Raw genomic sequence first — 24,939 nt, 5'->3', positions numbered from 1 at the left:
TCCTTCTCCTGCTTTTAGACTCAACAGATTAAAAATGAAGTGATCATTATATGAGGACTTGACTAGCACTCCAATATACCTTAAGAAAATAGTGCAACAAAACCAGTCTGTCATTGATATTTTCCTTTTTTAAATTTTCTCTGAAAAAGTGTGAATTGATGTTGGCTTTGGTAGACCACAGACCACAAGTGACTATAATCCACATTCTCAAAACCATTGAGGAGTTAATCCCATAGATAAACTTGAGAGATGACAGTGATGGTGTGAACTGTCATAACTCTGGCAGTTCACCTCAGGCATCAGGGTAATGAAAGAAAATTGTAACTCTTATATGTGAATCTTAGAAAAATGTAGGTTTGAAATGATCCTCAAGATCACTGAGTTCAACTGTTAACTCAGGACTGCCAAGTCCACCACTAAACCGTGTCCCTAAAATGCCACATCAACACATTTTTTAAATACCTAGAGGGACAATGACTCAACCACTTCCCTGGGCAGAGTGTTCCAAATCTTGACAACAGTTTCAAGGAAGAAGCTTTTCCTAATATCTAATCTAAACTTCCCCTACTACAACTTCAAGCCATTTCTCCTTGTCCTATGGCTTGTTACTTGTGATACCAGCCCCCACCTAGCTACAACCTCCTTTCAGGTGGTTACAGAGAGTGGTAAGACCACCACAAGCCTCCTTATCACCAGTCTAAACAACCCCGGCTCCCTCAGTGATCCTCACAGGGCTTGTGCTCCAGACCCTTCCCCAGCTCCACTGCCCTTCTCTGGACCTGCTCCAGTACCTCAATGTCCTTCCTGAACCAGGGGCCCAGAACTGGGCTATTAGAGAGTGTTCGAAGAGGGGCCACGAGGATGGTGAAGGGCCTTGAGGGGAAGCCATAGGAGGAGCAGCTGAGGTCACTTGGTCTGTTCAGCCTGGAAGAGGGGAGACCTAATCACAGTCTACAATTTTCTTGTGAGGGGAAGAGGAGGAGCAGGCACTGATCTCTTCTCTGTGGTGATCAGTGACAGGACCTGAGGGAATGGCCTGAAGCTGTGTCAGGGAGGTTTAGGCTGGATATTAGAAAAAGGGTCTTCACTCAGAGGGTGATTGGACACAGGAACAGGCTCCCCAGGGAAGGGTCACAGCACCAAACCTGACACAAACATCACTTTTGGGCACATGGTGTGACTCTTGGGGATGCACCTGTGCAGGGCCAGGAGTTGGACTTGATAATCTTGGTAAATCCCTTCCAACTCAGCTTATTCTGTGATTCTTTGAAATTAAACTGGTTCCAATACTGAGCCATTGGGAACACCACTTTTGACTGGCCACCAGCTGGATGTAATTCCACACACCACCGTCTGGATATGGCCATTTCTATCCTGCACTTTTCTACCCAGTGAAGAGTGCACCTCTCCATGGCATGATCAGCCAGTTACTCTAGGAGTGTGCTGTGGGAATTCAGCAGTAGGAATTCAGGAATGTGTTGTCTTAGGCAGCACAAGGCTCAGCTCTTCACTTTAAGCTATTCTTCTTTACTCTGAATCCCCTGAATACAATGCCAGAGCATTGTCTGGCTGAATGCTGAGGGAAAAGTAATGGCAGAAAAGTCAGTCTGGCATCTTCTTGTGGGTTAAGAAAATTTGTTTGGATCTCTCTATTTCTAATGAGTGGAGTTACTAACAAAGTTGTCAGAGACTCTCCTGCTACATTAACTCTGAGTGGTAAGTATTTAAAGTGTAATGCTATCAGACTTGCACATCTTGTCTGCCTCACTGAGCCATGCCAAACTGTTCCTATGAGACTCTTAGAAGGATATGGTATCTGACAACAAATCCAGGCTGCTTCCAGATAATGCTGAAATTCTTATACTCTTGAAATATAATCCATCCACAAATGATTTTAATTATCTATATATCTCTCTACTTTGTCTTTTCAAACTCTGGAACTCAAATAGCTAATTTCTAAAGCCTAAACTGTTTGCACTACTTGACCAGGCACTGACAGGAAATTACACTATATTTCATCTCATAGGGGGCTTATAACATTTGCAATAGTGTATCTTTCCTTCAAAATTGGTCACATAACATGCACTTGCTGGATCTTCACGTAAGCAGCACTTTAAATATTTTATTAAGCTATGGAGTACAAAACTCCAGTGAATCATGCTAATATTTTACAAGAAAATCCAGTTCTATATTATTAAATAATTCAATTCAACCTTTAAAGCAAATAATATTCTACTTTTACATTTATTCAATATGTTTCTGCCAACTTATTCAATAGATGCTGCTATTAAAAAGTCAGCTAATCTTAACATTTTAACTGGGAAGTATTCAGTACCTAACAAATCTAAACTACAAAATACAAAGTTATAACCTATATTAATAACTAATACACTAATAATTAATAACCATAAACTGATCTTTGGATGCAAAGACAGCTGAGAATTATCCTTATTTCACAAATGGTAGGCATTTTACTTAGGCTGTTATCCTTACAAGAAAAGACAGAAATACAGTATCTAAAACCTCAAAGGCATCAGCTCAGAAAAAAGAAGCATGCAAATAAAAGTAAAATAATCATGTTTTAATTTTACTCAGCACTCTCTGAGCACCAAGTGCTGGTGTGCACTGGCTGACACGGAGACAGTTTCCTTCTTCTCCCACTGGTGGGGGGAGAGAGTTCACAGCAAATCAGATTTTCTTTGTGCTGCCACTTCCTCTGTGGAAAATAAAACTGAAGCTCTCTCTATCAAATTCAGTAAATAGGGGGAAAAGAGGTGATAAAAACCGTCCATGAGTTTGGCAGAAAGATTAAGTTAACTGAAAACCGCGTCCTTATAGAAATGGAGATAGACTATCAAAATATTCAAGGACAGTAAGACTCAGCCCAGAAGCCCAAGTACTTTTGATATAAGATAGCCAGGTGTCCAGCAACAGAGATGTGATTTAGAATAACTTTCTTCACAAAAGGATCTATGACAAGAACTTTTGACCGTAGTTTAGAAGAAAATGGATACCATGCATCCATGAATGCAATATTCTATAAACACGTCTGGAAAGCCCTTGACTCCAGATTGCCAGAAGCTGAGATATTATATAAATAAACTATCACCAAGCAAAAAGGAATATTACACATTACTTTACAAATAGACTGGTCTCAATTTGAAAAGAGTTATTGCATAATTTTAACATTCCTAATGCAATTTTTACATTAGATACATGACTCTTTTAGCTTATGCTGAAATTGATTCACCTTGCTAAAGAATAATTTCTCTAATTTTGGGCATCATATATATATATAATGCTCTGCAATACTTGAAAGATGAAAAAAAGCCTACCTTATAATTAAAAAAAAACCTTTTCGGCGGCATTTTAGTTGTTTTAAATTATTTCATACAGTGCAACCCTGCCAATAGCGCTGAATTACGTGGCAAGTATGTCACACCATATTAAAGGTCAACACAGGACTTTTACAAAACTTGTACTAAATATGGAATTGTGAATAAGGTCCAGTAAAATTCTACAGAACTTCTCAAAGTACAACAGAATATGCATCATATTTTATCACCCTGCCAGTGAGACTGAATGGCAGCTATTGTTATTTTGTGCAACATTATTATTTAGTTGATGCTGCTATCACAGAATGAAGGTAACTATTGCTAGGCCTTATGCATACAAGAACGAAACACTTCTCATCTTAAAGCCATAATAACACTGATCCAGAGTAAAACTGTATTTATAATATATGTGTTTAAAAACCCTAAATAATTTCATCCTAAATATTTGGCTCTTGTGTTTCATTGTACACTAACAGCATGTGAAAATTATGGAGCAGAACAAATCTATGAATTTGGCCATGTTTCTGAATAGAGAGATTCCATTGTGATCAGTTAAAAAATGTCCTAGTGCTATTGCACTATAGGTTTTCTTGCAGCCCTGTCTCCTACACTGTCCTAAATGCAATTTTTGGTCAATTCCATGATGATCCAGTTAGTGATACATGGCTCTTCAGATCATGTTCAGAAGACTGCATTACAAAAGGCATCTAATGTTAGTAATGATCTCTGGCCTGTACTTCTGATGGAGTTGTCTGTCTAAAAAGCAGTTTAAAGGGTAGGATTCCCGAAAGCATATGCAGAACAACAAGAAAGTTAGTTTATTCCAAAAATGGTGGCAAAAGAGATAACTTACTTGACAGTGAACAGTTAAAAAAGCTGTGTAAAACTGCAACCAAATAAGCAGAAACAGGAATTCCTGTAGTAGGGTAGACCATCAAGAACAACACCCTGTCTGAAAGTGGCCAGCACAAAGGGAGGGAATGAATGCCTTCCAGTCTATTTATTCACTAACAGCTTGCTCTTTCTCTAAACAGTCCAAAACTCATGCTCTCATAGATGTCTTGTGGCATTTTGTTCTGCAGGCTAAACACGTACTATATCAAAATGTACTTTCTTCTATCAATTTCAATTTAAATTCAACTGATTATTTCCTTGTTCTTGTATAATGAGTATGTACTGTTTGCCCTGCAGTATACAAAGACAAGTTTTTATAATACTACTGTTTGATTCACTTCATTTTTAGGGTAAAACACACAAAAGCATTAAGAACTAATTGCCTAAAGCAAAAAAGCAAAATTTAGGCTTTTTACGGGTCAGGCAAAGGCAACTGTGGAGATGAGGAAAGCTATTTTCAGATACCTGTTGTTTCAGTGCAGAATAAATCAAAACTGACATTTGGAAGTTGACAGAATAGAAAGTGACTTGAAGAGAGGTGAAAGAGGAAAGAAAAACTATCCTTAACATTTTTTTTTCTTTTACCTCTAGGCATCAAAATGTCTACATTAGATATGTCTGGGACACTAAAAATTTCTTTCATGTAAGCAAAAGGTCCACTTATCTGTTTTATTTGATTCATCTGTTGCCCTTGCAATTTAAGAAAACTCTGGACAATAGCAATAACTAGCAGAGAAGACCACAGTTGACTCAAAAGATCACTGTACTTTACTGGACTTTCCCAGCTAAGGCAATACCATTCTTTCTTCTGTACTCACAAATTAAATATTTTATGAAATGAGCACACCAATTTTCACATTGTGGAGCACAGGTTAATCTTCCCCCCAAACCAACTCAAATCTTCCAGTATCTAACTCTATTAAAAATTATCTATTTGCCTCTAAGGTGTGTTGAATCTGTGGACATTATTACATGAATGAACACATTTTTAATCAAGCCCAGCTAAAATGTCTTTATGCATTCTGTTAAGGTCCTCAATCTGTTATCCTGGATTCACTCCAAGGCACAAGAGGTAATAGCTACACCTTAGATGCTCAGAATTAGAAACACAGCAATTGTGTTCTCTTAAGGCTCCAGAGGTGAAAAAAACTTCTATCAAATCCATTTTGACTGAATGCCAATTGATAGAAATGCAAGTTTTAGTGAATTTTTGTTTTGGTGACATAGTTCTGTATCAGGACATAATTCCTCTGCTTAGAATTCAATAGTACTCCTAAGGACCTGGGTTTGACATTTAATATAATGGTATTGTTGAACTCCTAGGAATAAAAACTGTTAATTATTCTGTTTTGCAATGAACAAAACTGTGATGATTGCTCACCTGAACTAAAAATAAATAACCAGACTCCCCTCCCCTGGCTAGTCCCAATTCATAATGCACCTATCTGGAGAAAGAAGTGATCAATAATTCTGCTTTTCAAAAACATAACAGAACCTTCTACAAAAGTCTGACAGCACCATGAGGCCAATGTAAGCAAGTAAGACATAAGGGTAGATGAACATTTATCTTTTTATTTTTCTGATGTTTCAAATGGGCAGAACAGACTTTTAGACAGAACACACTTCTAAGGTTTGGGAGCTCAACCTCAAATATATCGTCACTAACACATGCAGAGATAGTGCATGTCCATCTCTGTGCAAAGACCTAGCAGTTTATTTGCCATTTTCATACAAAGAGATCAATTAATCTTAAGAAAGTTGAAGAGATGAGGTATAAATCCTGCTGCAGTTATTTTAGTTTGCTCCAACTTTTCTCATTTAAGATTTTGTTTTTGTCTCTCCCTGACTTTCTTGAATGCAAACCAGTTGAATTTTTCCCTCCTGGGAGTGGGTTATCATGCTTTTTTGTTTGTAAAAAAAACTCCTATGACATACATAATCTGTCAGAACGAGGAGCAAAACCTTAAATGTGTAAAAGACGGTGGTCCAGGATTGTGATCGATCATGGTACTGCACCTACTGACTGGTGTGCCCTCTCTCTGCTGACAGACCCTATTCATGCCAGATTGTACTTTGTTTTCTATGAGAGAGACCATGACCCTCACCTGCCACCTGACATCAGAGAGCTCTGCCTGATTCACTAATGGACAGATCAGATCAATAAATATGATTCCTTTTAGGGAGTTGAGGAAACAGATAGAAAGAAAAGATTAATCTCTGCCGACTGACATTATAGGAAGGATGTAAAAGATAACAGAAATTACTGGCTAGGTTTCATGTGAACTCTGGTTCATTGATGCATGAGATAAGCTTTCCCAGCAGGCTCTAGCAGGAACTGGATTTTTGTTTCTCTGAGAACACTTGATGCCTGTCTTCATCCTCTTTTAACATTCTTCTGAGATGAAACCCTGTAGCTGGTCGTGTTTGCCCTTAGCACAGGCTTATGACTGACTTCCACAGAACCATATGGTTGCATTTAACATAACTCCAAGCCAGCACAGAAACTGTGTTATGCTGTGAATTTGTCTTACGTTATTTTCTGGGCAGAATTGCAATTGAAAAATTTCTTAGGAAGAAATAAAAGTGAATTTCTGCTTCCTTGGAGTAATTATTAATGCTATCAGAATCCTGGAAAAAGCTTCAAGATCACAGCAGATGAAATGATGATCAAAATTCGGGGGAAAGAAAGTAAGAGAAGAAAGCTATTATCCATATGTAAAAACAGAAGAAACATCTGTGAGAAATGGAGATAAGCCTCTTCTACCAGATTATTTAAATGTTTCAGAAAAGCACTTTACATATGGCAACACTTGCTTGAATTTGGCTGGGTTTACCAAGGACCCGCCTTCTTCACAAACTGAACACTGACATCCAAGAAAGAACAAAGTCCTGCTAGGGCTAAAGTGTCTTTCTTACTGCTTGTGTGTTCTTTCACATCTGGCTCCTGCAGGCCACAGCTCCACTGCTGGCTGCTGGAGAAAGAATGGAGAAGTCAGGCATAGCAACTTGCAGCTGAAGCTTCAAAGAGGAATTGAGAGAAGACAGTGTCCCAATCTGCTGTGAAAGTCACCAGGACATGATAACTTGAAGGACTGAATGCTGACAAATCTCTGAACTTCCCCTCCTTTGGTGCGTTACAGTAAATCTTCCTCTTCATCACCCTACCTTCTTGGTGGTACAAGAAAGAATATAGCGCTACAGGATGCAGAGGGCACCTGCTATCCTCTTATTTGTTTCTCCAAATCCAAATTTGGGCTGCTAGTTCTGGACCCCAGAGAAGGAGGAGTGTATTTCTATATATATAGGATCAAAAGAACCAGGATAATCAGATGGCTCTGCCAAGTCTGCTCCTTCATGTTCCTCTCTGCAATGCTGCACTCCGTGAAGATGAACTTTGCAGAAATGAGCAAGAGTCCAATGCGAAGAATGCCTTGTGGCTCGGTGAACAAGGAAAGAAACCTGGCTCAGTTGTAGCTTCTCGTAGTGTTCATTGCAGAAATGTCCCACTACTTACTTTCCAGATGAAACTAGATTTATGTATTGCAGAAAAAATATCAAGTAGTTCTGTTGCCTTACAGGCTTCCTCTGGGTCTCTCAGAGGACTAGTACTTGCCCAGACTTCCATCTACGTTACGGAAAGTGACTTGGTTCTTGATATTGTTGGTGATGTTCACTTCTGAAGAAGGCAGTAGCTGGAAGTGAACTTGGCAGCCCTTTACTGCAGTTTCTTATACTGAATTCAGTATTTCTGATACAATATTCCTGCTATTACAGCTCTCCGCTCTCCAAAGGAAGGGAGAGTGGAGGAAAGCATCTGAATTTTGCAGTGAGTACATGAAAGGCTGATGTGATCAGTAAGGATTTTTATTACAACTTTATCTTCTCTTCTGGAGTCACATCCCTACCAAGACAGAAACAGGAAAAGCTGTCTCTGAGATGAGACTCTCTAACCTTAGCCACTTTCTATCTTAAATATTGAGTAAGTTACACTTTCCAAGCAAAAAACCAAAGGAATGTAGAGCACAGCTACTCATCCAATCTTTTCACTACCCTTGCTGTGTTCATAAAGTTGAAAGATAACAATTGCTCTAAATGTCTCAAAAGGCACATGGAGAGTATTTAAAAAAAAAAAATGTTTAAGAGGGACCCAGAGCTGCATTATGTCCCCATGGATTAATTCAGAAATTGGAACAAAGATTGAAATTTTGTCTGGATTGACTGAACTCCTGGACATTTTAAACGAAAATAAAACCAAAAGGAATTTAAAGGCATGAAGCATTATTCTGCCAGTGGCTTAGGGGATCTTATTCTGCTTCAAGCTGCAAGCAGGCTGAAGATTCCATCATAATGGATCTGTGAACATTAGCTCACTTAGTGATGTCCAGTGTTAGCTGGCCACAGAGATACACACAGTGATAGTTGTGTTTCTCTTGCAATTTAAAGGGTATGATACCTCATGATGAACTCTGTGCTGCCACTACTGTGGTGTAAGCTGTGACTCACACAGCCAGAGTCTGTCACTACAGCAACAGCACTGTCATAACCTCTGAGTTACAGCCACTGTGACCAACTTGGCAACTGTGCATGTGATACAACAGTCATTCCTAATTCCCAGCCATTGTTCCTCAAGTGAAAACTTGAATACTGTGCATGCATAGTCTCTCATATGCAACATGCCAAGTTTCATAGAACTGAGAGACCACCATTCACAGATTCACAAAGGCAGAGGATTACATCTTGTGCCAAGAGGAGGATGACAGTTTATCTTTTATGGTACTCATTTCCACACATGCCTTTTTGCAGAGGGTCTTCTCTTCATGCAATGAGCATTATTAGAGATGCTGAATGAAGGCACTATACAGTCATCCAGGTCTTTGTTTTGCCATGACATTTGGTATTGTTTCCTCACCTGTTTGAATGTGATAGAAAGAATCTCCAGAATCTGTTAGAATTCCCTTCTGGTTCAACTTGACCTGCACTTCCTGGAACGGCAAGCTCAGCTGCAGCCAAGCAACTGCAGAAAGAAGTTAGGTTTTAATTTTGCAAGTTTTTGTGCTAGCTTTATGTTTGTTTTTTTTTTTTTACTAAAGTGTTAACTTGTGATTTTATTTAAGAAAGTTTAAAGAAACTTTAGAAATCATATTGAAAGCTTTCTCATCTGCATAGGCCATCACAGATAGAAAATCTTTCTTTTGATTATTTCTGGCTTCTGTCACTAGTAGAGCATATGCCAGTAGCCAAGGCTTCTCCCCATGTTGAGTCAGTCCTCTAGGTGATGAGGCGCATACAATTCAAAAGGATTTCACAAATAATCACAAGGAGTAAAGGACAAGAAATTATCTCAGTTTTTATCAGAGACATTCAGCCTGTAGTCCTCTAGTACTTCATCCCATCTTGCTTAACCAAGCAGTCTCAGTTCCTCCTTATGGACTACTTCATCTACCCATTTGGACAACCACTCCTACAACTTTTGTACTCAGCCTCTTTCTGTTTTCTCCTCTACCACTATTAGGTTTAATACAGCATGCCCTAAACTCAGCTCTCCTAAACTTTCTCCCAAACAGATGACAAAAATCCTGAATCAACCTCCTTGAAAAGAATTCCTACTTGAATACAACAGGAACCTTGTAAAAGTATGAGATTTTCAGAAAATGAGGGGACAATAGAAAACAGAATATAGAAAAGTGCAGAAATAGAAAATACTAGCAAGTTTTATCTATAAGTAATATAAACACAGTCATTTGCTGATAGTGAATCTTACATATTTTCAGATTTTGACACCTAGGTAACTTGGGGAATAGGACTATCAGGTTAGGTAAAAGGAAAACAGACTTCTTACCTCAAATTAAGCTGATTTGTCAACAGGTATACTAATATATGTTAGTACATCAGAGAAAATAATAAAGCTAAAAATACATACCATTAAAATATATGGAGATTTCCAGTTGTCTTATGATAATTAATGGATTGTGAATACATCTCTTAAAGCTATAAACAACTATTCTTTAGGTCTAAGTCTATGAAACATTAGAATTTCTATGTAAAATATCTGTTTCTATAATCATTCTTAACACTAAAATTGTCAAATTCATTAGATTAATATTCTGTCTGTAAGCCATACAAATGAAGAAATAGTATATCATAATGTAATACATGCATGACATGAAAACAAAGAAACAAATATATGATGATTCTAGCTGTGACACAGTATGTTAGTGACATTGATAAACTGAACCTTCATGCTGATAGCATGTTGTAGTCTCAAATCTATTATGCTTTGGAACTGATGTATTATTATCTCTGGACAACTTTCACACCAGGAGATGATCCCTGCTAGCATAATTTTAAAAATGAAGGGATTACAAACAAGATAAATTTCATTGTATTGTTACCTGAATTAGTCTCAACTAACAGAAATTTCGTATAACATACTCCATTTGCTAAAATACTTATATTTGTTGATCCTATTACAAACATACACAGAATAAACCAGGCACAGTTCTATTAACTCCACTACAACATTTATGCATCTGAACCAGTATTGTATGGTAATTGTTCTACAGGGAACAATAATATTTGGCTTTGTTCTGCTTTAATACAGTATGCTTACATTTTTACTTCAAAGACAATATATTGGGATCTTCTGGCAAATATCTGCAATATCTTGGAGTTTGCTGATAATGACTAATTGAATTTAACATACCATTCTCTTCCTGCTGTTGATTTTAATTTGTGGCTAAGTGAAAGCCTAAGAGTTTTTTGGAGAAGCAGATCAATGTACTGTGTCAATATATATTACAGATTAATTAATAGGCAACTGCAGATCTTTTCATTTAATCAAATAGCACATTGTCCCTTTTATGAAGTTAGGAGTTACCATTAGCAAAACAGAATTTGGACATAAAAATCTGATTTTTAGTGGAGAATAAACAAACTAACAAGAAACGTAAATTTATTATTAAAAATTCAGAAATGGTACTGCTTTGTCAGGGTTTTTTTCTGCGTGTGTGTGGACGAGAAATAAATTACACTGATTTGGCATAAGAATGCCAAAACATAGTTCAAAAATTAGACACAGATTATTGACAAAGTTAAGTAGATATGGAACAATTCTAAAATAGAAATTTTACTTAAACAAATTGCAATATTAATTTATATGGAATTCTCTTTACAGTTACATATGTATCAGCAGTTGCAATCTCAAACTAGCTGGTAAAACTATTAAGAGATTAGGTATGTAACTCTTGTTAACTTCTTTGAATGGTCATTCTATATGCTGTAATAATATGTCATAATATTTCAAAAAGAAAAATTTGCCAAGTAGTAAATACATTACAAACAAAGGATCAGATCTGGCAAATGTGTAATCATGCAAATAGTTTGCAACAGCTTGCAGAATTGGGTCACAGAGAATGTCAATTGCATTCTTAATGTCTTAAGTCAAAGCAAGCAAGATTTGGAAGTCAAGGTTTACCATTTTGCATCTGCTATGAGTCAGCATGACAAATTATTTAGACTAATTTTTAAAAATACAGACATAAGTAAGTTTGTTCCAGATGTTTTCCTATTGCAGTAATTTTTTTTGAAAAAAATCACACTTTGGCTTCTGTGTCAATAGTTAGCATCATGCAAACACTTAAGAGTCACATACCCATAACTGCTATCGTGATATGTTGGAGAAAACACATCCATCTCTATAAGGTTGTCATGACCATTTGCAAGGACTGCTTGACTTTCTAATTCTCTATACGTAAAGATACAAAAAAATGAAATTAGAGGTGCAATTTCAAATTAAAGAACGGGATGATCCCATGATCCCACAAAAATGAATATACTGATTCTCTTGCCTAATTTTGTGCAAAACAGAACTTGGGATTTATCTGCCTTCCATGTTGTCCTCTGAACTACATGCTGGATTGTAACCTGAAGACACAGTGTTGTAAGGCTACCTTTAGGTGTTCATTACCCTTTGGTGATCCCTTATTTATGTGCAAGTCCTTGAATAAAACTCCTAACTGCTGCCTGTGTCAAGGCAGGCTTAAGGACTGATCAGTGGGAGATGTTTACTTGATGAGGCTGGACCAGAGATGAAGTAATAAAACTGAACAGAGACTATTAAAAGACTATCTCTTGCTGCCTATTTGGCACAGCCAGCCAGCAAGAAAAATATGCAGAGGGTTGGTTACCAGAGTGAATGGGGATCTCATGTTCTGCAAATGACAATGCACAGCAGCAGGAGAGGCAAAGGAAGCATTACAGTCTCTGGTTCTCTCAGGGAACAGTGATGAAATGACAGGGAGAAATTAAGTAAGCCACTATTATTTTGTTTAGAACTGCATATTTCTTTTGTCCTATCTAAACCAGGGAATGATTAACGTGGGGGAAAAAACACTTGGGTCCATTATTACTTCAGGGACTGTGTACCTCTGAAAAGGGGAATTATAAACTCAAGGAATACTGTGAAAGTGTCACTGAATTCTGGACTACTGGTGCTTGCCTAAGAGCCAGGGGACAAAATACACAGCATGATCAAATTCCAAGTACTTATGGTGACAGCAAGGGATATTTGAGCAGGAAAGATGCCAGAGAGATCAAGTAAAAATCTAAAGTAAGACACTATTGACATCAAAGAAAGCTTATTAGCATATGGGATTGGGTGTTTTAGGATTCAAACAGATGCTCAGTGAGAACCCGACAGTAAGAGAATGTCAGAAGAAAACAGAACTTTTTTGACTTTAGTCCTAGAAAACAATACTTAATTTCTAATGTCTGTATATAATGATCCCATAATTTGGCATGTCAATTTTTCAAATGCATTCATGCTGTCAGCAATCTGAGCAGAATCCTGTTTCTTCAACTTGCAATCAACAATGTGACACACCCATGGTGATAAACAGGGTTTTCACGAGAGCAGGACTTGAACTCCATCCTCAGCTTCTGCCTTTATTTTGTACCATGCACCTTCTCAATAGAAGTGACATCTCTAATCAAGTCCATGTGTGAAAACCTGGAAGACTTACAGATCAGAACATTTTGAATTTGATTAAACAAGGCACTGTTTTAGTGGGTGGAATGCATAAAATAGCTGGTTTGAACAGACTTTAACCTCCAGCAACACTGTGCTTTTGCGGACAATCAATCAGTCTCTACACAAATTGATTTAAAACTTCCCTGGAAACTATCAACACCCTTTCCACACCTTATCAATATTTAAGGCAACTGGATCACTGGCAGTCCACCCCAATAATGACATGTATGTTCATCACACTTTAGGAGTTTCTAAGGTCTTCACATTCTAAAATGAACTTTGAATTAAGTTTACAGAACAGTTTTGAGGAAACACATTCGAGGAAATATTTTCTCCATACTATTTCTGAGGTGTTCCAGTACTTTAACTAAATCCTTTAAACACTAAAATATTTTCCAGCCATCAAGTATTTCTTCAAACAATACCTTCATTTTTCCTTGGTAAAATAAGTAGCTAAGTAGTTGAATACAGCAACGTTCCTCCAACTCTGCTTTTAATACTAAGTGGTAAGAGAAGACTAAGCAGTATCTATATAAACCATGAAAAACATGTTAGTTTCTTGGCTAGTTTCTACAAAAAATTCACAGTCCATCATATAAAATGAGGTATTTTTTGCAGCAAATCTGGTAATAAAAAGCAAAGTTCTATGTTTCACTGGCACGTTAGCACAGATTCTGAATGAAGTTACATAATATTCTCAAAGACTTATTCCTTGACTGGAATATGTAAATTTCCCCTTACCAACAAATTGATCTATTACATTCAATGATTAAAATGAATGAAATACTTCCCAGGAAATGCACTAAGAGATGCTACCAGCTTATTTTTATCTACAAATTTATAAGTTCTAGCATACTCTTCCTTTGTGCATCTCTACCACTCATGCATTAGAAAAATTCTGCATGTTCAAATATTTGACAGAGAGCATTTAAAGAGCATTAAAATTCACAGACAGCATGTAAAGAGCATTTACATTTACTATGTATTTTTAAATATCAGTAATTTAGAATCCTACTAGAACTCAAAGTAATGAGAATGTAACTACTCATACTGGTGCTCAAGAAATCATTACTAAATCTAGTAAGTGAAGAAAAACTTAGAGCTCAATGATAACAAAAAACCTACTATTATTTAATTACTAAATCATCTTTTATCATATTCAGACACCTGACTTGTAGTCATACATTTGCATGACTTTGGCTGTCCAATCAGCAATTCAATGAGCAAAATGGAAAGTTTTTTGATTTCTTCAGAAGTTCATACTATTTTCTAGTGCTGGCTCCTCCAGCAGATCTATTTGTTCTACAAATGAACCTAACTTACAGCAGGCTGGGGAACAGTCAAATAGTAAAGATCATTAAATGCTCAATGAAAGGTCCTGCAGTCTGCAGGAAACCTACAAGAAATATTCTTCTACTGTTTTGTTTTTTTTGTTAATGTAGATTCTACTGAGCCCAAATAGATAAGAGGACAATTTCTGCCTCTGCTTGGTAATCTCATTGTCATTTAAAGACAGCAACAAAGATGAAAGAAGCATTCACATAATTTAATTCATTCAAGTTACAGTTTTAGGTCCTCATAAACATTTAAGCAAAGTGTCTTTTTATATTTAAAAAGCAGTAAAGTGGAGTTTCTGTTGGACGTCACTGACCTGTAACCTCACAGTTCACCTTTTTAGCCCGTAACAGCAATGTTTCACACAAATGCATTAGTTCTTGTTGATGGTACTTTGCACAGAGCCATACTGTAGTATATTCTATTAAAAACACAACTGAATATAATATTACGGTATATATATATTTTGAAATCACTTTCACTACTACTGCAGAGCAATAGGGACTAAAACCTCGTCCAGGCTTTGCAAATACATCCCTCTCTCCCTACATGAATGTACACAAACCCAGCCAATTCACTGCCCAGATACACGACAGCAAACTGTATGTCATTTTAATGCCACTCATCACCAGTATGACCCTATAGAACTACAAAGATGTGTATATATGCTGACATTCACATTCTCTACCTCTAAATGGCTGTCATCTAAGTCAAATTAAAAAAGAAGAAGAAAAAAACTCCTCAACAATAACCATAAACTAAAATATTGTTAAAGAAGAAATAAACTTTTTTTAGTCCAAGAAAAAGATGAAGGAAGAGACCTATCACAAAGTTGTTAATATAGTTGACACTGAGCATGAAAATCACACTCAGTAGGGAACCGTAACAAAAACAGGAAAAATCAATGACAAATAAGATGGGTTCTACACCTCCAGAGTTCCAATCAAGTAAGACTATTATAAAAACCACAGCGGTAGGGCTCTGTCAAGTTTTTACATGAAATTTTTACATCTTACCTCATTCACAAGTGTTCAAAACTTGAACACTCAAAATACCCTTAGCCTTTAATCAGAAATATTTAAAAAATGAAAAGATTTTCCTTTGCAAAAAATGCCTAAGGTTGGAAGTGGCATTCTCATTCAAGGAATCCTACACGTTTATAAAAACAATAAAAACATATACGGCAATAGAAGCAAACATCAATGACCTTACCCATCTACTTAAGATTAACTAGTATCAGGAAAATATCAAACATTTTTTCCCCACTACAAACTTATTTGTTCAATAAGAAAATTCTTTCATAAAGTACTAAACTGTTTGAATACGATGATGAAATCTCTTCAGTAGAATGCTGTTCCACAGAGCTTATGTCTCACAAAAAGTACAGAAAAGTCCATGAAAACTAAGAAAAGTAATAGCCCTTCCAAACTAACAGGAGTTTCCTGAAACGTCTATGGCAACAAAAACTCCTTTAAAGAGAATCATAAGATCATGTAAGTTTTAAATTAGTCAAAATCATCTTTACTTTGTTATAAAACATAATTTAAAAGGACTCAAAGAATAAACTCAAGGAATTTCATAAACATTTTCAAGAATTTCTATCAATTTCGATATAGTAATAAATGATCAGTTTAATAACTAAATTGGAATATTATGGCTTTCCTTAATAAAAAACTAGTGCTGATTGAGTGTTACATGAGTACTAATTAATTACTGTAGATAAATTCAGCTCTGTGCCAGAAAGTCCTATCAATTTTTTTAACAGATCATTCTGCATCTAAAAAAAGCTAGTGTCACCCTTCATATTAGCTGCTTCTTTCTTAGAGACAGTTATCATTAACAAATTTATCATTACATCAGAACTGAGTTCTTTTGTCTCACCAAATCCCAGCACCTTTAATAACATCTACCTTCACATAAGTATTTCATTAAAGGTAACAAGTATAAGAGTTAAAAACTATTACTGAATGTTATTTGACTTTTGATCTGTATGACAGTACATATTTGACACATTCCTGGCAAGCAAGTAAAAAAATTTCTTCAAATAGGAAATAGTCACATATTATGAACAAGAAGGAAAACGCTTGTCTGGAAAAAATTAAGATACTCTATAGTATAGGACTGTAAGGGAGAAGAGTGTCATTGAGGATTTTAGAGTGAGGACATATTTTTCAGGACTGAAAAGTTTTCACTTTTGCTTGCTGAATGAGGGGAAGCATTGGCTGTGGGTCAACTTCCATTAAGTTAAACACTTCCTTTAGCATTGCCAGAGTCTGTAGTAGTACCTAAGTAATTACCTGCTTTCCAGTGGCGCATTACTGCCAAGCACCCAGCTGTCCTGCAGCTGGACTGACTCAGGTGTGGTTTGCAGCTCGGCGGGCAAAGCAGCCGGCGGGGCCGGACTCTGATTCCTCCTATTTGTCAGTGAGTTTCTGTTAAGTGAGGTGATGGATGGGTGATGCTGTGCTGAATGTTGCTTGTGAGAAGGTGGCAAAGGCTGCAGGGTCGACTGGCCTTGGTTATTTGGAGGTTGTTCTAAGAAGAAAGAAAATTAAAGTTCGTTATACAACATCTTGGCATTTGCTACAACCAAAGCAGAATGAGAAATTCAATATAATCCTATCATCTAATATATTTGCATATTATTCTATTAGCAGACATTCAGTGACATTCTGCAAGAGCAAGTTTACCCTTGATACACCAAGTTCTAATTAATACACAACAGATGGTAAAATTGCTTTTGGTTTTAATTTGTTTCAGTTTTTTTTTTTTAATCTGGTTTTATTAACACCTACAGAAAATAGCATCTGACAGATCCCCTAATGTGCCTTTAGACTTCAGCTTTTTTTAACAAACCAACCCTGAAATTAAATGGGTAATTTCAGTAGAACACAAAGGTTTTCAAAATGGATATAATTCTTATAATTATTTAATGGAGTTTTTTAAGCCTTATTTAACTACAATAAATTATTACAAGCTAGTAGCTAAACAGCAGTAGACTACTCTAGTTTAGTGCATTTCAAATAAGGCAGATCTGCACTACGATCTGCTAATAGATGCTAAGTATTCTTTAGCAGAAGGTCACTCTGTGAAGCAGATGTTGCTTCATGGATATTTAACAAACTGATTCACATCTGATTACAACGTCAGAAGACTCATATACTTAATGACCGTCACATCCATTAGAACACACACAGAACAGATTTTCCAATTTCACACCATGCAATATAAATACAGTTTGGAGGAAGTCACAGGTGATAAGAGAGTCAGGCCATCAAAACAAAAGGAAATATTTTCTGACTTAACCAAAGCACACAACACCCATAAAGCTTAAACCCAAAACCTCAAAACAGCAAACCCTGCAATCAAATACCTCCATCAATGTTAAGTTTTAACAATCTGTTCCATAAAATCACCAGCAAATAAGTCATAAATATAAGACAAACCTCTTACAAAATAATGAACACAAAATTAAAGAAACCCAGACACTTAATTTACCACAATTTAGCAATGACTGATGACACTTAAACATGTAACAGTTGACAATTATGTAATTCAAATTGCAATCCATTTCCTACACTAATGTAGCAGAACATACTTCATACTATAAATGTAAGTGTTACGGAGAGCAGAAGATACAGGGCATGCACTTTTCTCACTGTGCAAAAAGCTTTCAGGTAGCTTTTAAATTAGTTGTTTGGTTTCCATAAGCAATTCCCTTTTGGTATTTGTTAGAACTGCAAATTGTTACAAACTCAATAATAAAACTCTGATACAGAGAACACAGGAAAAACATTTCTTTTGAAACAGATGTTTCCAATAACTTACAGGTGACCGCTACAAAATTAACTTAACTGTGAGCAATTTCCCAGTTGTGAATTTAAGACAAAATGAAAATGTTAAGAAATAAATAGAAAAAAGCATGTCTTTGGAATAATTTCCTTTCTGAGAGTCACATTCTTCTTTCCAGTGATTTTCTGTGGTCAACATGACTTTTGTCACTAACAACAGCAATGCTGAATCTCTCATTTAAAGAATGACAGCATTTATGCTGCAAGTGAGATTTTTAACACCGAATCCCTAATATATTAATGTAAAATTCCAGTCCAGGTAGGATACAACTGATAAGCTTTATCTTCACCAATACTGACACAAAGGTTGTCACTGCATGTAATTACACTCTCTGTCAAGGACTTTAAGCCACATTTCAACAAGCCAGCTAAAGAAAGTCAACAGACCAATGCTAGAAGAAAGAATTTTCCCCATGTTTACTTAAAATTGTATCTGATTTAGATAACAAGCTATTTATCAGCTGGTGCAAAATTAACTGTGGCCTTAACCTTTGCAATATATAGGTGCATGTGTATATAAAAATTATATATGTACACGTGTTTGTGTAAGTATTTACACACATGTATATACAAACACATTTTTATAAATTATTAATTACACAAATTACAGTAATTGCACGAGTATAAGGCACACCGGAGTATAAGGCGCACTTCGGGTGTCGGCAAATTCCCGAACTTTGTCCATATATAAGGCGCACTGGACTATAAGGCGCACTTTTTTTTGAGCGAGGATCCACGTGCAACAAAGTAACGAATTAGTAACGGAATTGCGCGATTGTGGGGTTTACTGGCTCTGCTCGGGGCCGGGTGGCTCCTGCTCAGCGCTCCCACTGGGGTTGAGTGGGCTTGGCTCGGTGCTGCCACCAGGGGCGGCCCCGGCCCCGCTCCCGCGTGGGGCTGGGCGGGCTCGTCTTGGCTCCGGTCTGCTGCAGGCTCCCACTTCCGGGTTGGCAAATTTCCGAACTTTGTCCATATATCAGGCGCTCCGGGGTATAAGGCGCACTTCTGGGTTCGGACCAAAATGGTAGTCAAAAAGGTGCGCCTTATAAGCGTGAAATTACTGTAGTTACAAAAATTACAGAAAAATGGTACGTAGAATTAATTAATTCACATCAATTAATTTTTAATCAGATAGCCAAATTAATTGCAATTGTTCTTAGGATCAGACTTTTCTTTTTTATTCCCCTTTTTGACTCTCCTACCCACCTAGCCCTTTTGGACAGTTTTGCCATGATCAGTGCAAAACCCTCTTCCACTGCAGCCCCTACTAGCTGAAATGTTATCCTGACATCCCTCTTGTTCATTAATTTCTATTCTCATTTACAATCTCTGCTGAAAATCAATCTTTCAGTCTATCATTTTTAGTACTGAAGGTCTTGCACCATTCTCTGCTAAAGACAAAGCAGAGGATTAATCATCGTTGCTCTCTTGCACAAAGGAGGGTGTGAGTGCCAGGCTTGTCTCAGGTAGATGTCAGACCTTCCCACACACTCTACCCATCAGGAAGATGGATAGTGAAGGTTCTGTAAAGGGTATTTATATACTCCACAAATAAACGAACAGATTTAATAATTACTCTAAAAATACGCTGGAAGAATGAAATTGGATTACTCAGACCATAGGCCAGCTATGCTGGCCACTATTGGGGATTTAGATTATTTCCCTATAATTCCCTGTGAATCAAAAGGCCCTTCTGCTATATAACATATAAACATACTGACACTGAAGATATGGAGGAACATATAAGAGAAATTAAGAGAGGCTAGAAGGGAGCTAGAAGGCCACAGCAAGTGCAATTTGGCAAAGATCACCTATCTTCCAATCCCACTTTCTCTTTCCACAGAATGCTGACAAGTGACATTTTCTTGTGTCTGAGGGTAGCTTCAGTTGGCAGGGAATCTATAGCTTTCTCAAAATCCAAAATGCCTGAAAAATCTGGAATGATTTATTTCTTTTCTAATTGTGCAAAAGCTACATGTAGAGTTGCATTTAACAAGGTTAGATTTTCCATAAATCGACAGAACTAAAATCTATAGTCTTCTACATTTGCTCAGTCCTACACCGTCATTCTGAATGAGAAATCACTGAGGACTGCTTTTTGGATCTTTTCTTCAACCTGCCAGATTTCCCCAATACACAGTTCTTCTGATTGCTGCACGATTTCTAACAAAACCCAAATGTTGCACCACTGATTTGTGAGGAAGAGAGAATCATCATAAGAGTCATGTTTTGAATGCCATTCTTAAGCTGGAGCCAGATTCCCTTTTTTATTTTTTTTTTAGGAGTTAAGAGCTAAAGAAGAGCTTTTAGTATTATTAAGGCTTTCACACAAAGCTATCTGTCTTATGGAATAACAACCTCTCAACATTCCTGTGCCACTGAAAATATTCTCACTTCACATGCAAGGAAAATGAGGCATGTATGTTAAGTGATTCACACAGCTCTTCTGAGAAATCAGCATTACTGCCAGAACAGTTACAGTTTTCTTCCTTTTCCTACTTAATAAGTTTATGAGGGCAGTAGGATGACATGATATGTACTTCATAAACTCTGTAGCACTGGACACTACTCCCTGTAATGATAGCCCTCCATGTGCCGCAATATCGAGTGTCAAGACCTTGTAACTCCCCTTTTCTCCCTATCAAGCATTTGTTGGAAAGCAGGAGTCCTAGAGGGAAATACTTCTTCCCTAGATTATTGAAAAGACAGCAGCCCTGGGACTTGGCCAGCTCCCTCACAACAACCACTTATTAGAAGAAAAGCATTCAAATTTGATAAAGTACAATTGGGTTGAAATACTTATGAACTATTCCAGAGAGGTACAATTGCTTTGTTTTAAATTGGATTTTAAATGCTATCTTAATTGATTTAATCTAAATAGGAATGTCTAATTTACACTAAAAATAAGCAGATATAGGTAGATACAGGTAGGCTTATGTCTCAAAATGTTAAATTTTAATTATAAAGTTCCTGTTTGGTCTAGACCTTAATGACTGTAGAGCAATCCCATCCATCTTAAACAGAACATTTCTGCAGCAAGAAGCAAACGTAAACTGCCCCAGCAACCAGTCTTCAGGTGCAACAAACAAACCTCACACTTTTAAGGTGTTTGTTAAGCCAACATCAGATAATTATGTGTGTGAACATATGTACAGAACTCGGAAAAGTCACAAGAAATTGGGTAGAAAGTTATCTTACTACAATTACATGATTTTTGGAAACATATTTAAATTGCTATTTGCCCTAGGGAATCACAGTGAAGCAAAGCAGCCATTTCAATTGCAAAGGTAAATTATATGCAGCTCTGTAGCCTTTCACAAAATCTCTTCCTCTTTTTATTTTTCAAAAAGTAATCTACATTTAATTAATTTTATCATTTAATTGTTACAGAATTTAAACAGCATAGGAAGGAGAGACATTTATGATACCTACAGCCATGTGGGAGAAAGGGGCTAAATCAGAGCCAGAAAAGCAGATCAAGTATCCATGGAAAAAAGCCATTTGTTTCATATTTTGTGTGATAATCTTTCTATAACAGATAGATCATTGAGACCTGTCAGCTAGCTACTCATCTAAGAAAAAATCCATTTGATAAGGATTAGGCTTTTAAACAGAGTACAACTAATGTGAACTTAGAGTTTCCATGAAAAACACAAAAGCAAAGTCTTCCACTATGATATAAACATTTCAAATGTGAGCAAAATGTTATTCAATATCTGTGTCTATGAGAGTGTTAACACTTTCTGGTCAGGCTGCTCCTTTTCTATTCTCTCTTTAGAAAAGTCTCTGCCATGGTAAAGGAAATATCAATAATACATACTAGAAGCAAGAAACTGGAGTAGACTAAACATTTTAGAAAACTGGTAACAAAAGATGTAACCTTGTGTTTGCAGGTCACTGGTCCCTGGTCTGCTAGCCCTTGATTGCCAGCAGTAGAAAGTAATTTCTATGACAACTGGTTTGATTTCCCCAATAAAACCCTTCCATAGACTTGAAATTTTACCTAATTGACATATGGTCATATCTCCAAAAGCACAGTAAGCACAAGTGGGATTTACTTCTGAAGTCCCTGTAAATTGAAAAGAGTGCGTATTATGGCTTAATTATTCCTAGAGCTCCCAAAGGAGCGTTTTTTTAAAGTGCCTGCTTATGGAGGGGTAAGACAGGGTACCTGCACTGCTATGGCCACGGCTTCAAAGATCCTGTGAGCAAGCAAAACCAATCGCTCCAGAAGTCTCTGGTCTGGGAGTACCTTCCATGAGAAGCCTTATTTAATTAATAAAAACATAAAGAAGTTTATGTGGTCAGAAAAAAATCGAGTATTTAAGAGTTCACTTGTAATTAGACAGATCTGTCTTTTGAGTGAACCACTGCTTCAATTCAGGGTGTGCGAGGCTCAAAGTTTCCTTTCTGATCATTTACTATAAACCATAGGGGTAATTTAAGACAAGTTGCTGTACGTGCTTATTTTGCAGTTAATCCCAAGAATTTGCTTAGTCTTATTCACCTCCAAACTGGTTTTGCTCTGTCAAATGCTTTAAGGATCCAAACCACACATCCAACCCAGGGACTAAGGTGACACACTGCCTACCATCAGAGGAGAGTCCTTTCACTCTGATTTGCTGTCAGCTTGCCCATCCTTTTCTGCTTGGTTTATACCTAATGGATGCTGAGATGGAAATAAAATTAACCCCCAGCCACTGTTTCTGACTTCCTCTCTGGTCCTGGGCTAGATACATGGCGACAAGCATAAGCAGAAGTGACAAGGACACTTTGATCTAAATATGCACCTTGTATGTGTATACTATTACAATATAAAATGGGCAAAAGTCAAACAAGTAGCTTGATCAAAGAGGGCCAATGTTTGTCTCCTCATCAGTACAATGCCTGTAGGGTCTGACAACCTGTCAAGCTATCTGTGAGTGAGAAACTACTAGTGAATTTAATGAAGGATAAGTTCTGAAAGATTGCATTGCCTTGCTTATGATTCTAAGTTTTGGAGAAATAATAAAGAACACCTTAATTTTGTCATTTATATTACACATTTTCCTTTAGATTGCAACATGACTTTGCTTTCAAAATAGAAATAAAGATTTCTCCGCTGAAGGGGAAGAAAGACTTATTTGACTGTGGAGAAACTCAAAATGATCCCATGGTTCTCATATGGTGTCTGTCTAAGACCAGATGACAAGAGGAGGGAAGTAGCTGGAACTCCCTGGAGGGCAGTAGAAGTCCCTAAAATACAACATTGGCGTGTAAACCACAAAATACATGTTGATAATTTCCCTCACGCTATAAGGACATTGTTCTTTACAAGTTAAATATACACAGGAAGACAAAGAAACAAGTGATGCAAAATAACTGCATGCTTTAGGAACTGAAGAAAGAATACTTTTACCAACGTCTTTCAGCTGTGTCATCTACAGGAGAATTATGCTTCCAGTTAAAGGCACACTCATAACTTTGTCTTTCTATTTCATATCCACTGAGCATAATATTTTCCCTCAACATCTTCATACTGATAATACCTGTGCATTCTCAGCTGTTCTATAATTCAGCTCTCCCTAATGTTTTATAACCTTGCTGCAGAAATAGAAAGCACCAGTTCCTAATCTATTCCCAAAAACTTTGTAAAGTATATGAACAGAGCTTTAAACTTACTTGAAAGGCACATTCTTTTGTCCCTGATATTTTTAGAATAAACAAGCTGAAAAGCTATACCCTATATGATATGTGACCCTATGAAGATAGATAACATAACTTTCTATTTTATGGCATTTACTTTGAAAATCTGATTAAGATAGATGTCTCCAGTTTGTAATTCTTCAATGTCATGTTGTCATAGTTCCCATCAGCAAGATGCTTTAAAGTCTTTCGATTAATATTGTATGCCAGAACTGAAATTACATCCTTTGTCGTTTAGTTCTTAATGGTGCAAGTGATATCTATCAAGTAGTGTTTTATGAAGCATGTGTGATTTTTATTACAGGCTGTTTTCACAAATCTTCTTCAGGTTTCATAAAGACTGTTCATGGTTCACAACAAATATGCCTTGCATTTAAAATCATGCCAATTCTCGATGGAAAATAAACCTTGGATTTTTCAGCAAGGTTTATCAATAGAACAAAACTCTTCCTTAATTAAAATCTGTATATAATCATCTTCATTAGCAAAGCAAAAATATTACTGTAAGCCCCATATCTTGCACGAGAACTCTAGAGTAAAAAAACCCTCCAAACAACAAAAAATGTAATAATGTTTAATTTTCATAAGTAAAGGGTTATATTTGTCAAATCTTCTAAGTGACCTAATATTTAAAATAGATAAAAAATTAAAATCTGTTCTACACAGGTAGAATGGAAGATGCATTCTCCTGTAATCCAAGTACAAAAAGGATCTTAATTTGCAGCATCCATATTTGTAAAACAAGATGCATAGAGTCAAATTTCTTCAATTTACTGGAAACCAGATAGTTAAGAGCAGCTGAGAAGGAATC

The 24,939-nt window shown here is 36.7% G+C and overlaps 1 protein-coding gene across 18 annotated transcripts in view; it reads right to left on the bottom strand.

Moving 5' to 3' along the window:
- TENM3 (teneurin transmembrane protein 3) overlaps positions 1-24,939 on the bottom strand; it is a 1,396,736-nt gene that overhangs the window by 124,344 nt on the left and 1,247,453 nt on the right. For 10 of the 18 annotated variants that reach the window (XM_033060171.1, XM_033060172.1, XM_033060174.1 and 7 more), the window contains 3 exons: positions 16,890-17,127; positions 11,881-11,973; positions 9,139-9,243 (listed from right to left, as the gene is read on the bottom strand). In XM_033060171.1, the coding sequence (XP_032916062.1) occupies positions 9,139-9,243; positions 11,881-11,973; positions 16,890-17,127 (436 nt within the window). The remainder of the gene's footprint in view (positions 1-9,138; positions 9,244-11,880; positions 11,974-16,889; positions 17,128-24,939) is intronic. The other 8 variants (XM_033060178.1, XM_033060188.1, XM_033060179.2 and 5 more) reach the window with 2 other exon arrangements.

Source organism: Catharus ustulatus, chromosome 5 (genome assembly GCF_009819885.2).
Source record: "Catharus ustulatus isolate bCatUst1 chromosome 5, bCatUst1.pri.v2, whole genome shotgun sequence".
In the NCBI taxonomy this organism is placed as follows: domain Eukaryota; kingdom Metazoa; phylum Chordata; class Aves; order Passeriformes; family Turdidae; genus Catharus; species Catharus ustulatus.
This window is presented reverse-complemented; position numbering and strand designations above follow the sequence as displayed.